This window comes from Fundulus heteroclitus, chromosome 13 (assembly GCF_011125445.2).
Source record: "Fundulus heteroclitus isolate FHET01 chromosome 13, MU-UCD_Fhet_4.1, whole genome shotgun sequence".
Classification (NCBI taxonomy): Eukaryota; Metazoa; Chordata; class Actinopteri; order Cyprinodontiformes; family Fundulidae; genus Fundulus; species Fundulus heteroclitus.
In genome coordinates this window covers 14,820,995-14,836,039 of record NC_046373.1, presented here as the reverse complement: position 1 = coordinate 14,836,039, position 15,045 = coordinate 14,820,995, and the positions used below count along the sequence as shown (strand labels likewise).

The 15,045-nt window shown below is 39.3% G+C and overlaps 1 protein-coding gene across 4 annotated transcripts in view; it reads right to left on the bottom strand.

Moving 5' to 3' along the window:
- Positions 1-3,495: 3,495 nt before the first annotated feature.
- csmd3b (CUB and Sushi multiple domains 3b) overlaps positions 3,496-15,045 on the bottom strand; it is a 159,220-nt gene continuing 147,670 nt past the window's right edge. For 2 of the 4 annotated variants that reach the window (XM_036145171.1, XM_036145173.1), the window contains exons 58-62: positions 13,984-14,142; positions 12,812-12,948; positions 12,619-12,706; positions 11,454-11,589; positions 3,496-9,312 (exon numbers count right to left, since the gene is read on the bottom strand). In XM_036145171.1, coding sequence (XP_036001064.1) covers positions 9,153-9,312; positions 11,454-11,589; positions 12,619-12,706; positions 12,812-12,948; positions 13,984-14,142 — 680 coding nt within the window. In that variant the 3' untranslated portion in view covers positions 3,496-9,152. The remainder of the gene's footprint in view (positions 9,313-11,453; positions 11,590-12,618; positions 12,707-12,811; positions 12,949-13,983; positions 14,143-15,045) is intronic. The other 2 variants (XM_036145172.1, XM_036145174.1) reach the window with 1 other exon arrangement.

Sequence of the window (15,045 nt, the reverse complement as noted above, 5' to 3'; positions counted from 1 at the left end):
AAAATACGTAGAATCTTTGTTTAATCATGCATAAAACGACATGGCTGTGTGACGACTTGTTATATACTGAACACAAATAAAATGTTAAGTTTTAAAAATCGCTTTTGTTGATGTGAGTTTAGCTTTTTAAAGGTCCTCCATCATCCGTTACCTCCAGCTCCCAAGTTATTTGTTTTCCTGGCAGAGTAACAAGGTTGACCACCAGTAGGAAATCTATAGTATCACTAAACTGCCTGTGCAATATCTGTGTTTTCTTACCAGTCTATAAAAGGCTGAAACAAACTCCCTACTCACCTAAAATTACTATGAAGTATACAATTGTTCTCAGGAAACAAAACAGTGGATTTTAAGAAACCATTTGTCTTATTGTTTATTCTTCTTAGGATATATTTTAGCTGGATGACTGTTTAAGTATTATATAATTAATATTGTATGTATTATTTTCTTAAATCATATTTTTCTATTGTTTCTGTACAAAACATTTATCTTGATTTTTCTTTTCCTCACCTGCAACAGGGCCTGTTAGAGCTTAATGTTTTTCTCTGTACATTGTCCCTGATCAAATACATGCATATAAAATAAAGAAAACTACACCTGTTTATTATGTTTAATTATCTTCAGCTGCATTCTAAATATAGCTTCATATGATTATCATTCAGCCCCTGTTTGTTGAAAAGGACCGTTGCACAATACTGCTAAATATTATCAGCAAAATGAGGAACGGAAACGTCGCTGAACAGCTTTAGTATTTACCTGGAGGAGTGTTTCTCACCCTTGTCCTCAGGGCCCACAGTCCTTCATGTTTTACACGCGTTTCTGCTCCAGCACGCCTGATTTAGAGTGATTACAGCACCCCGTCCGTAGGCCCGCAGAAGCCTGTTAAGCACCCATTCATTTAAGTCAGATGGGTGGCAGAAGGGAAACAACAAAAACATATAAAACATTGTTGCCTGAGGTGCGGGTTGAGACCTAGAGGAAAAGAATATTGGCAACAAAAAAAAAAAAAGAGAGGTTGCACAACAAAACCTTGAAGAGCTTCTTCGTGCATTGGTATTAACACCTTGTTTCTAAATTAATAGGACATAGAATTGGTTCATTTTAGGTAAATAATGAGGTCAGACCAGTGTGAACGTACAGAGAAATTTAGATTTATTCATCTTTTGAGGCATACCGACCGGCCAGTGCACACTTCTGACTCCTTAGGTCACCCGTGGCAACAACAATTACCTTCAAAACGGTTTACTTGAACTTTTGTGGTCACCATCATAGTGTGTTATCTTAGGAGCTTGCAGCTAAATGTCAATGTGCTGTATCGGATTATTGTGACCAGCTCAGTGCCTGACCAGAAAATATTTTTTTTCCACAAATATACAGCAAAGAAGAGTTTGTGATATAAATTTCTCTCGCACAAAAAAAAAATATACAGTGTGCTTTCCATATTCAGCTTCTACTGCAAAGTAAATTGGGTTCTGCTGAAACAGTGCATACTGGACTGAGTGGACAGTAAAATTTGCACAGCTCACCCTGTGGTGAGAATGTGATTTATGAACAGAGTACCTTTCAGGAATATTAAATTTGTCCACATTACAACCACAAACTCTGATGTATTTGATTGCCTCTCATACAACAGTATTTGCAACACATTATATAAAGAAAGTCAAAGATAGGGGGAAAAATTATCATTGACATAAATGCGTGGTCAGCCCCTACTAGTCAGACCTTCAGAGAACTTTCCCTGGAACAGCAGCAAGTCTTTTTCAGGCTTTGCACATTTGCAGATGGAAATCTGCCCGTTCTTCATTGTATAATCGGATGGGAAACAGCTGTAAACATCAGCTTTCTAAGCCTTGCCACAGATGCTCAATTGGGTTTCAAATCTAAACTCTGACAGGATCATTCAAACACACGAATATGCTTTGATGGAAACATTTCGCCTGTAGCTCTGGCGGGATGTTTAGGGTCACTGCAGGTGTCCCCTGCCCCAGTCTTTAATCTTCTTCAGCTCCTTCCAGGTTTTCTTCCTGGACTGCCCTGCGGATACTTCCACACCTCCTATCTTCTATTCTGCCCAGCGTTCTTATCCCTGCTAAACTGAAAACATAATCATAGCACAATGCTCCAACGCCCATGTTTCACTTTCGTGACAGTGCTCTCAAGGGGATGTACAGTGTTAGTTTTTACAGCCACCATTAACCACGTGTCTTCTCTGTCATGGAAGTTACCTCTGGCCCAGTGTTTCTGTCTCGAGTTGTGTATCCTTACTGGACGAGCCACCGCTGCGACCAGCAATGTGTACTCGTTTTCTTTTCCGAAGAAAGAACAGGAGAAAGCGCCGCCTCTGTGCCAGCTTGTTGCTTGACATGGCTGTGTGTACGTCTGCTTCTGCTGTAGGTATCTTCTACTTTAGAGATACCCGTCGCCACTTTCCTGAGACTGAGGGATTCCTGCAGAGTCGACAACTCCCTGCAATCAACTAACCTGACGAGCCAGATGAATTTCGTTCCGCTTAGCTCCGCCTAGCTTCACTCACATCCATCTGGGACCTCTTCCATAGAGAGTGATTTTTCCAAACAATTTTATTGTCCAGCCAATCAGGACGCAGGGCTGGAGTTTCATAGATGTGACGTAGTGGAGAACCGACCGTGACGTGAGACTGTTTAGATTCAGACAACAATGGCGGCTCGCATCGAGGAAGCAAGCGTTAACATTGATGCTGCTATTTCTTCCGTGTTGTCCAATCTACCTAATATTGTTTCATTAAAACAACATCAGAGAACGCCTCTGAAGGCTTTTGTTGGCTGTTCTGTTTTATTTTTTCCTGCGTCGCTCTCATCAGCATCACGGGTTGGCTTAGGTGTGAGTGGTTGAAATAGCACGTCGATAAAGATGACAGACAAGTTGCTTATCCAATCATATGCAAGGATTTTTGATAAGGCCCAGCCTTCTGAAACGCCATTCCTATGGATCTGTTCCAGATGGATGAGTGGAGCTAGGCGGAGCGATATCTATTTGGCCAGGGTCAGGTTAGCAATCATCTGTGATAAAAGGAAAACCTTTTACAGATGACCAATTATAATGATCAACAACCATATCAGAACATAGTAGAATTGGTTTACAGTAGAATCAATGATATTGATCTGGATTCAATTTAGACCAAGTTTTTTTTCCCATATATTTGGATATGAGTTTGGCCTTTTGTCTTTTAAAGTGTTTTGGGATTACATTTACAGTGTTTACACATAAACTGAAGTGAATTAAACTCATATGCAGGTAGCCCGAGTTTCACAAGGGTCACCTGTGTACAAACTGCGTTTCAGAAAAAGAAAAAAAAGAAACACACTTCTTACAAAAGCAATTAGCCTTTTTTATTTTTTTTACATTGCATTGAAAATTTACATAATAGATTCATACATTTTACAAATAATTTCCTCATAAAAATATATTTCTGTACAAAACACTTTTTTATTCTATATTTTCTCTTTTTTTTTTCTCAAATGGTGATATATTTCCAATGTCCCCGGGCAGGAACGGCTTTAAGTCTTTTTAAATCACATGGGCGTTATTGCGCTCAGTCCGTAGGAAAAGCTTTGTGGCAAAATAGACTGAAGCTTAGAAAAGAAAATAGCCTCGTCCAGGAGAAGGAGAGGTTGTTGGAGCCAGTACATGTTGGCATGACGGGGTGTGCAGGTACCTGTGTGCATGTGAGAGAAAGCAGAGCTGATGGCACAGAGGGTCCCGTGACTTTTTTTTTTCCTTTTTTTTTTTTTTCTTTATCTTTTGGTAGGCACTGAGTCAGATTCTTACCAAAGGGGAGCAAAAACACAAGAGGAGCAGCAACAATCGATCAGAAACGTAATGAAAAGAAATCATATCACCGCAGCAGTGTAGAGCAGGGTGGTCGCTGGGTGGGTAAACAAGAAAGCCCCAGCTGTACTGCTGCTTTTAAATCAGTAATGACTTTAAAAGGAGTTTAGTGTCGGCTGGTGGCAGCTGGCGCCTGTGGTCGCAGCGGCGGGGGCGTTGAGAACAGAGTGCTCCCTGGCACCCGGACTCATTAAAAAGCACAAAGTTATTTATCATCTGAGGCTTGCTCTTCAGATTCTTCAAAACAAATCCAAAGTCATCTTTTTTGCGAGGTGGGGTGCGCATCAAAGCTGCAGAACTTAGACTAATTCTGACATTTGACATGTATTTTTTTTTGTCTGTTTTTCTCTTCTATCTTCTTTTTTTTTTTTTTTTTGGTCAATTAGGAACCAGGTAGGAACAGTGTAGTTTATGCTACATTTTGAAAGTTTACAGTTGCTCATTTGAATGAAAGAGGCAGTGTACCATTCCCCATATCTCAGCAGGAGTTTTGTGGCACACGGCGCCACGAGAAAGACAAACAGCCTACGTTTGCTGAAAAAGAGAACATGAAATAGGCAGTTTCCAAGACGCATTGAATTTGTCATCAGGAGGTGGCAGATCAGACTAAATGCAACCAGCCGTATAACATTAAGCAAAACCGTATGGCTTTACAGGGAAACACGATTAAAAAGGGACCGCAGTTTTCATCTGTTTTTGATGATCAACTAAGTTCTGGCTTAGCATTTGATAAAAAAAAAAAAAAGCTAGGACCGGGCTCTTTAGCAAACTGTAAACTTAAAGCAAGGCATGCAGTTGACTTGCTTTCAAGCTGCCACCAGCAGCATTACCCTTTTAAGCTCTAAATTAAAAGTTTCTATTGAGCTTTTTTTTCCTGATTGTATAATTCATTTTCACCGGTCTTATTGTAGATGAAGAATCTATCAAAACTCTAGAAGTTCAGATAAGAGGACCTTTTATCAACTGGTTCTTTTTTTAATTTGTGAAGTCAGGTGCTTCTTTAACTGCACGAGATGTAAAAGCGGATCCTGAATCAGTGATAATGCTTTTAAGTCTTGTCCTTCCAAACGAGTAGTTATTTATAGGCTGTGCCATTTACCCCACATTTGGCACCCCTCCTAAAGAAAACCATGTAAAAAATAAATTAATATTTCACAGCATAAAAGTAATCTCACAGTCAAAGAATTTAGGAAAACTCAGGGAAACGGACACATTTTCTTACCGATTCCAAACAATCCTTACAAAACGTACTTAACTGGAGCATTTTTACATTTGTATTTCACTTTTTAAAGCAAGGAATTTTTTTTATCCTACGATTAAAACCTTAAACCCGTTTGGAATTTAAGTGGAACAGCGTGCTTCTGTCAGATGAGACGTTGACAGGTTTTCTTTTAGCGACAAAAACACTTGCAGTAATTCCATCATAAACATGTGGCCCAGTATTAAAGCACGGTGGAGTGATTATTATTTCGTGGGCTGTTTCTCTTTCAAAGGATCCGGGAATCTTGTTAGAGTGTGCAGCATTGTCTGATCTTTGAAAAAACATGGAGCTTTACAAAAAGATCTGAAGGAAAACTGAAAATGGCTCATCGCTGCGTATTACCGCAGCACAAGAAGCCAAAACAAATTGTTTGCCAGTCACAAAATCCTTCTCCATCCAAAGCCATCCCACTGTGGCGACATCAAGCCTTTGGAGAACCCTTATTGAACTTTTCTATGTTGAAACAGTGTGACATTTTTCAAGAGAAGATCTTCTTATTGGTAAAATAGGAGTGGTACAAAGTAGCAATAGCAGGCAAGACAATAAGGTTGACACCCGTGATTTTGTTAAATAGATTTGTTTTAAGTGGGATTTTTTTTTTTACCATATCTATTTATTAAATATACTTAAATTAAAGGGCAGTGTGAGATTATGCTACAGTGATAAAGGTTCATTTATATTAAGGCTTTTTACACAATAATTAGCGAGGGTGCTGTAGATAACAGATTAGATTGTAGTTTGCCCTTCTTATCTGTTCTGCACAGACATCGCCTCTCACATGCTTTCACTGACTCTGCAGGTTCTATGTCGACTCCTCAGGATTTGACACAAACAAACAGGAACAGAGCAATGTCAGCGTACAACACAAGCTTTCTTGAGCCATCATACCCAAAGTACACATAATACAGGTAACCGACAATCGTCACTAATTCTTCTGCCCAATTGAAAATGGAAATGTCTAATTTTCACTAACATCTAAGAGGTTGTTTGATTTCTGTGGTTTTCACAGTGTTTTGAATTTCTGCCCCATTTCAAATTTAATCTTTGCTTTTTTTTTGCAACTCTAACTCTAACATATTTTAATAATAGACAAAGGAAACTATAGGCAATAAAAATAGCCGTTTGAAATGATTTCTTTTCTTAAGAATGAGAAAAAGCGATCTGAGCCCCTTTACATTAAAAAGTAATTGCCCCACTTGTTAAACTAGGAATTAACCGTGGTTGAGTTTATTTATTTATTTTTTAGTCAGTTTTTACAAGCCAATGCAGGTCTGATTACTACCAGTCCGGTAAAATCCAGACCTCACTTAAAAAGAAGCTAAAAGAAACGCTAGCCATCATGCCTTGATCTCAAGACAAGAACAAATAAGACAATTATGTATTTTGAAGGCTATGACTTTTGCAGCAGTAAGTAAGCAGACTTTATAACTTACTTTTCTAAATGCTTGAAGCATCTAGCTGTGCTGCAATACAAACATTAGCTGGTATAAGAACAGTGACCTTGATGTCCAAGCAGTCAGGTTTGTAGTGGGAAAACAGTCCAATGTGAATGGCTGAGTCAGAAAAGCTAAAAAAAAAAATGTAACTAAGATTAAAGAATCCTTTAATGGCTGCATTAAACAATTCTGCAAAGAAAAGTGGCCCAAAATTCGCCAAAAGCGAAGTAAAAGAAAATCCTCATTGCCAACTTTTGCAAATGATTGATGGGCAGCCAGTTTTCAGATTGAGGGGGCAATTATCTTTAACACAGAGACAGGCAACTTTGGAGAAGTTTTTTTTTTCTCCTTAATCAAGAAATCATTTGAAAACTGCTTTTATTAATTACTTAGGTTATGCTTGTCTAATATCAAAATGCTGTGCAACACCACAATACAAAACAGAAGAGATCTGAGAGTGGGCAAGTATTTTTTCGCAGCATTATATGCTGATCACATAGCTGAGTGCTTTCCGGCGCAAATGTCACTGTTAAGCAAGAAACGCCTGTTTTATACCCCCAGACGATCATTTAAAGCCACCAAAGTGCAAAAGTATCTCCAATTCTGGGTTTTAAAACATCTGCCATTGAGTTTAAGGTATGATTGTTGCTGGTAAACCTTGCATTGTGATAATGGCAACAACACCACGCCTCAGTGAGAAAGACAGCGATGGTGACGGGGAACTCCATGCCATAAATGAATTTCAAATAAACTAGATTTTGCAGTGGAAACTCTGTGGGTTGCATGTGAAAAGCAGATAGCTCTGATGTCTTTTACTCTGATAATTCTTCTTTTTCTAAAAACTCTGTTAGAATCTGCCCCCTCCCTCCCCCACACACACCATTTACCCTCCCTTTGTGGTAAATATATAGCACAAAAATATAGGTGGTGAATGCTCCCCGAATATATATGCAATAGATTTACAGATCAGAAGATTCTGCAGCTGTAACAAACAAAGAAGGTAAGCACTCTCAGAGTGCAGGATCACGTGGACGATGTCCACAGACGCAGGGCGAAAGACCCTGTCTTTCTAAACCTGTCTATTCATTTATGACTCCTGTCTAACAGCCTGTTTCTGCGTGTCTGTCTGCCCGAAAGCCTCCTGCTTATATCTTGGAGTAAAGATAGATTGAAATAAAAAAAACAAAACAGGACCTTTCTGTCCCTGTGTTAGTCCATCTCTCGTTGCGTAGACAGGTAGTGTCCCTGCGAAATGTGCTTTAGTGCTGGAGCTTTCTCTGTTTCCAAGTCATTTTTTTTTTCTACCCTTGTGGTCCGCCGGAGTCCTCCGCTTTCGTTTGGCCTCTTTCTGATCACAACCTGCTGGCAAAATTCTCAGGTTCAGGAATATATTCTCCTGGAGGCTATGTCCCGTTTGACCTGATCTGATTCATCTTGTATAAAGGAGGAGGACCGATCACTTTCAGTCGATTACTTCAGGTCAGACAAGCTCTGATTGGTTGTGTTAGGATTGTAAGATCTCGTCCTTTTTTTTTTTTGTTGTTGTTAATGACTTACTCACTCTGCTTCCAGCTCAGTTAGAGGCTGTCTTCATCGCGTTAGAGGCAGTTTATCCATTAGATGAGTCAGTCTCTCATCTCTCCTGTTAGTGCTAGCTCCACTTTAGACTCCTTGTAAGTTTCGCTTTGCTCTAATCCCAGCTCAGTCAGGATTACAGCTCCATCTCCAGGGATGCCCTATCCCTATCATCATCCCTTGCTTAGCGGTTAGTCTCGTTTCAAAGCAACTTTTGCTTCTGTCTAGAAGCATTAGCCTTCTTAGGCTCCATGTAAGAAGAAGAAGAAGAAAAAAAAATAGAGACCAGTTTCACCAGTCTCAGCTTGTCACGGAGACGGGAGAGGGTTCCATGTGGTTGTGAGGTTGTTGTAGTTCCGTGGTCGTTTTAGAAACAAGTTTTGTCTTCATAACCAGTCAGAAGGTTTCAGCAATATTCTGCCGGTGACAAAGTTGTTTTAACTGTCGGTATAATTTCACAGTGTCCTTAATGACATCTTTGATATAATGTCGCAGGTTCTCCTAAGTTTCTGATGTGTGATCATAGCCGGAGCAGATCTTCTTCTCTGGTCTCTAAAACTTTGCCTCCGTCGAAAACTGTGATGACATACGAGGTCCGAACAGCAGGTCATGGCTTACCCATAGGTGTTGGTCTTACAAACAGTGATTGAGGTTAAATACTAGCTAAAATGTTTGGTGTTTGTGTCTGGTTTAGAATCAGATCAGAAAGTTACCATGACTTGCTCAGAGTTGGGGATAGAAATGGAGCTTTTTTTTGTCACCTTACAGCTTTTTGTCTCACTAAGTGCTGATAGCTGAGGCAAACCAGCGTTGGCTTTTGGTTTCATCTGGAGAGTTGTTTCTCTGCTAGTGGGTCGGGACTGGATTTCCAAACAGAAAGGGTTGGTTGCTTGTTTGGCTGGTGTACACACCATGCTGCTTGGCCTTGGTAAAGTCTGCCCTTTCCACTTTCTTTGCACCAATTGTGGTCCCATAGGAGATGTGAGTCAATACGTTTGACTGAGGACAATCGTTCCTCAGACCATGGTGCAGACAGTATTTAGATTGGGATCGAATCTGACGGCCTTTCCCTCGACAGCTTTGGCATTGGTGTTGTACATGGGGTTCTCGAAGGCAGCCTGGCCATTGTTGTTTTCGTGAACCGAGCAGCCTGTGTACTGTGTTTTTGGTGTAGTTCTGAAAATACAAAACAAAAAAAGAAACACATTTACTTGACAAAAGATAAGGAAAATGCAATATATCCAGATACTCAATATAACAAACTTTGTTTCACATAACAGTCTGAAATTGCAACTATCAAACATAAACTTTCACGGCAATCTTTACCTGCCTGGGTCTACAATTGTGTTCACAACAATACAGGTTCTACATCCTGGTAGAAAGGATATTTTTGTGTGGACAACAATGCTACTTCATGGAATAGTAGAGTCACAGAAAACCAAGAAGCCCTACTTTCGTGGGATGCATGCTGATGATTCTCCGTGAATAAATCACTATTTAATGAGGCATGTTTGAAATAATAGCAGTGCGGACGAGCAAGTGTTGGAATCTGTGTAAATATGAGTAGAATTAACTGTGTTGTTTAACAGCTTGATTAGAGAAGGGGAAACATTTAAAGAAGGGCGGAAAAAAAATATTGTCTGCTTTGATAAAATTATTTTAAATGCTTAAAAATAAAATAAAAATATTTTTTATTTTTTGGCAAATGAATCAATGAATCAAAAAAAATGACCAAAATGACAAGAACATGAACGGTGACCAGTTTCTGGGTGATCTATGAAGGTTCACAGTTACCAGAGGGAAAGAACATGCTTACGTGAAGCCATTTGTTAAACAAATTACATGCTAACGAGGTTAATTTGCCAACAATCACATTAGCTGACCTAAAAAGACATTTTATAGACTGCTTACATCAAGACTGTTTGTTTTGGGTTTTGGGACCACAGACAGTTGGTTAGACAATCTCCAAACAATGAATTCAAGCCACATTTAACTTTTAAGAGAGGTGCCACGGATATCATGATACAGGGATCATGATATTGTGCCGTGACTTTTTGCTGCATCACAGGGATCCTAGGTCGGTTTAAATCCGTCAGACGCATGCACAGGTCATGTTGTCTTATTTAAAAGAGAAAACGCAGTTGAAATGAGTTTGTCAACGAGGCAACGACCACCACTAGTAAGTGAGTAGCCTCACTGTTTCGAATCAATAACATTAATGCCGTGGAGTGGCCTGCCGAATACCCAGACTTAATCGGATAGATTTAATCGGATAGATTAAGTCTGGGTTGATGGGGGCGGAATAAAAAATGCTGAGGCAAACGCAAGAAATACGGAGGAATTGTGGAAAATGTAATCAGAGCGTCCTGGGCTGAAACAACTGCTCATAGATGCCAGACGTTTGTCGGCTCCGTGCTACACAGACGTAAAGAACTGCGAAACGGTGGTCAAAATGTCAGTTCAGGGAGTCACAGGAAATCTTTATCTTCCACATGTTTCAGTCCATCCACTTAACATTTAGTAAACGTTGAAACTTGTGCAGAAAGATGCAAGTGTTGACATTTCTGAGCAGCCTAATATTTATTTTTCCTCTCTTATTGTAGACATTTTATAAATGCAATATTTTTTTTATGTTTTGCATTTGTGCATATGGAAATAAAAGCTATCGCAAGAGCTTTGACACGTGACTTTTTGAACGCACTGCTATTATTTTGAACACTATATTATATTTTGCAAAACATCCCACATACGGTATTGCCGTATCATTCTTAGCTCTTATACAAAAACCTAATAAAAAGATATCTAATAGAAGATATTTTCCCCTAAATGTCTGTTAACTACGTAGGCAACAGACAACAGTGAATGCAGCCTCTGAGGTGTGTTGTGCTTTTTAGTCAGCCTAAAGAGATTCCAAGCAGCCCATCCAAAACTAATTCCTTCAGCAAGTCCCCCTGTTTTCATGATATTTCCAGAAATTAACAGCAGAACAGACATTATCTGCATCTGTTAACAACCTTAACACCAGTCAGTTGTGCTTTAACCTTGTCTGGGAAAAATCCAATTTACCACCTTCTAAACAAGGATTGTTTTGCAGCAGGCAGCGACTTAGCTGTCTCTTAACACCTCAACAATCAAACCACCGAAGCAGGGGTTGTTTTCGCAAATTAGACATCTTCTTAAAATGTTAATGATGGCCTGTTTTTTTTTTCTGATTACTTATCAGCTGACAAGGACATAATCTTTAAAGGGAAATCTGCAGGCTTATTTATTATTATGTTTGTTGCTGTTGTTTTCTGTTCCTGTTTTCTAGGGCCTACCTCTGCTTGTAGAGATAGAATCCAAAGCCAGTAAAGATCAGAGCGAAGAAAGGCACCAGAATAGCGATGGCCACAGAACTGCTGTTGGTACCAAGCTGTGGAGGTGTCGAGTTTTGACTCTCTGACATGTTCAGACCTGCAACAGATAATGCTGTTACCATCCAAACTGTCTGGGTGACAAAAAAAAAAAAAAAATACCATGTCAAAGTACAAGCTTTATCAAAGAAAACAGTCATAGTTGTTTGGAAGAAAGATGATTCTGTCAAAAAGATTTTTACACATCACTAAATTTAACATATTGGGATTTCATGTCATAGACCAATACATAGTACTGCAACACTGTGACGTGGATGGAAAAAAGACAAGCCTACCGAAACTAGGATGGCATTAATCAGAGCAGCAACCTAGTAACCCATTGTTATTCTGGAGGAGCTGCAGAGATCCACAGCTCAGGTGAGAAAATCTGTGACTTTGGCTCCTATGCATCCGGCAACACAGAAATCTCAATTTCTTTCAAAAAGCGGCAATAGGAAATTACTTTTTTTTTTAGAAATTACTCAGACATCCCATTTGCAGTTTACAACACCACCGCAAACGTGTAAAAGAAGGTGCTCTGATCAAATGAGAGCAAAATTGAGCCTACAGGCCAAAGTCTAGGTGTGACAAAAAAAAAAGACACTTTACGTTGACCTCATCGTATAATTCTCAACATAAAACATGGTGTTGAAAGCATGAATACAGAACGCTGTGGGAAGGCTTTGCAACTGCACTGGCAGATTAGGGTGGGAAGCTTAAAACAAATGCACTATATCATAAAATCCTAAAAAAAAAAATGCATTTTTGTAGTACCTGTAATTTAGTAAAATGCAACCCCCCCCAAAAACAAAAAAACAAAAAAAACAACTAAACAATCATAAAAAAGAATTATGTGCTCTTTTACAAGGTACATCATCTTTCACATTAATGACTTTTCTCATCTTTGTGCTTGGGTCACAATTAAACTGACAATTCCGGTATACTGAAAACAGTGGTTTTAAAAGTATGTGAGAAGATATCCTTCAAGAAGCTTTTCTACTATTTTCAGCTGGTGTCAACATTTAACACTGACTTTTAGAAAGATGTAATACATTAGTATTTGGCGCTTCTGAGCCTAAGAGAGAAATACCCAGTCTTTGCAGTCCGAACTGTCCATAGTCTTTTCCCTGAATGAAACCCTGGAATACATAAGTAGATCCATCAGGCTCTGCTGATACCTGGAGAGAACACACAACAGAAAGATGAGTTGTAACAAGGCAGCAAACGTATTGATGGGAAGACGGGGGTGTACATTATTTATAAAACAATGACTTTAGACTTACAAATCCGTCCATAGTCCAGGAGTCCTCCATGATCTTGGCTGGAGAGATGGCCGAATCTTTCTGTTGGCTTCCTTGGTTCACATGGTTCACCTGATACATCAGAAGCAACAGTCTGGCCTCCGAAGCCTTATACACGCCTGAAAAGGCATAAAAAGCACAATTTATAACAGAGAAATTCATATCTTGCTTGTAAATCATTAGATTGATCTGCATGTGTGTCTTTTTTCCCCTGGAGCATTAATGAAATGAGTGTAGCTTCCCTGTTTAACTGCAGAGAGATGTTTTATATGGACATAAAAAGAGAACAACATCTCGGATACAGTTGTAAAATAAATTAACATTGATTAAAAAGAAATAGAGGGAACCTGGGAGAATGTTGACAGCATATTTAGACAAAAATGTGCCCGCACAGTAATATCACACATCATTATTGTGATATATGCCATCAATAGGACAGATTTAGAGGTGTTGGTTGGAATGTTTTTCATCTTAAGCAGAGACGCCTGTTTTCCCATAACTCTAGTCTTTATGCTAAGCAGTACTGTGAATGTGTCAGCATATTTAGATTCCGGCTTTACACTCAGCATGCAGACATGCTATTTATATTTAAAATGCTGAACAGCTGCCTAAAGAGCACGACTTGGGGAAAACATGCAGGTTTTAAGCAGCTGCAACTCTGCTGTGGCGATGAAAGTGCAGCTTTAGCCGGTATTGATCTAAAGCTGTGCCTTTGAGCCAGATGACAGACAATAAAAGGGTGATTGCGGCACGGATTTCAGATACAGTTTTTTTTTTTTGTTGCACGTTGTTACTTTGGGAACCAATTCTGGCTTCAACAGGATTTGCGTTATATTATGGTCTCAACGCGGACTGGCACTATTAAGGGACTTGGAGAAGTGTGCATGAGTGTATATATTAGGATATGAGAGACACAACAATAATCCACCATTACAAAGCGGCACGCATGAGTAAAAGTGTTGCTAGCAGGAGCTCAATCCCGCATTTAATGTCTGCGTGTGTGTTTACTGTATTGCCAATGAATCAGCTCAGCAGCCGTGTAGCACTGTATCATAAACTTGAAGCATCGTCATCGCATATCCTGATCGCGGAGTATAGCTCCCCTTATGAAGGTATTAATGGAGTGCTTAAAGTTGAGCAATGAGGCAACATACCTGACAGGAGCAGTTCCAGGTTGCCATTGCTGAGCGTCACGTTTACTCTCCCGGTCGTGGAGTTGAAGCTGGTGATGCTCAGCGTCATCGGTTGCTTCCTACCGCGGTAATTATAGGAACCCTTCCATATGTAGTTAGGAGCAAAAACATCATCCGGAACTACAGGAGACAAAAGATGAGAAATTAGATTCACAACTCTTACTTACAGTTTTCTTCATGCACTATTTTCCTTTTTCTTATGCATTTCTGAGAGCCTTTGACTTCTGAATTTTTAGCATGATAGATAGATAGATAGATAGATAGATAGATAGATAGATAGATAGATAGATAGATAGATAGATAGATAGATAGATAGATAGATAGATAGATAGATAGATAGATAGATAGATAGATAGATAGATAGATAGATAGATAGATAGATAGATAGATAGATAGATAGAGATATTGTGAAATACATTTTATTTACCATTCTTTTGGTTCAATTTTTCAATTTCGTTAGCCACACTCAAGCCTGGTTACTGCCAGAACTGTGGAATCGACAAACCACTTAAATGCAACCTGTCTAATAACACAAAGTAGGCCACAGGAGCTCAAAAAGAAGAACATGGTCCTCCGATCCTGAGAAATTTAACCACCAGATGTGAAACAAAGGCTTGCAAAGCCTTAAGGAAATGGTTCGAAAAAGGTTTTGGAAAACCAGCAAACCATGGTGAAAGCCAGTATCCACAAATGGAGAAGATGTGGAACAGTGGTAGTAGTCTGTCTACCAAAGCTAGAGTGTCTCATCATCAGCTCATCCAGGTCAGAAAAGAATGCAACTGCTGGACAAACAGAACAAACATGCCTGTCTCATATTTGACAATAAACAATTTGACAAACCTTCAGACTTTTGGGAAAACATTCTCTGGACTGAGGAGAATAAAGTGGAACTATTTGCGAGGTGTGCATCTCCCATAAAAATTATTTAAGAAACTGTGTAACTGCAGTCAAATATGTTTTTGTGTTGTGGGGTCGCTTTAGGACTTAGATGACTTGCCATAACTGAAGGATTATGGCAAGTCA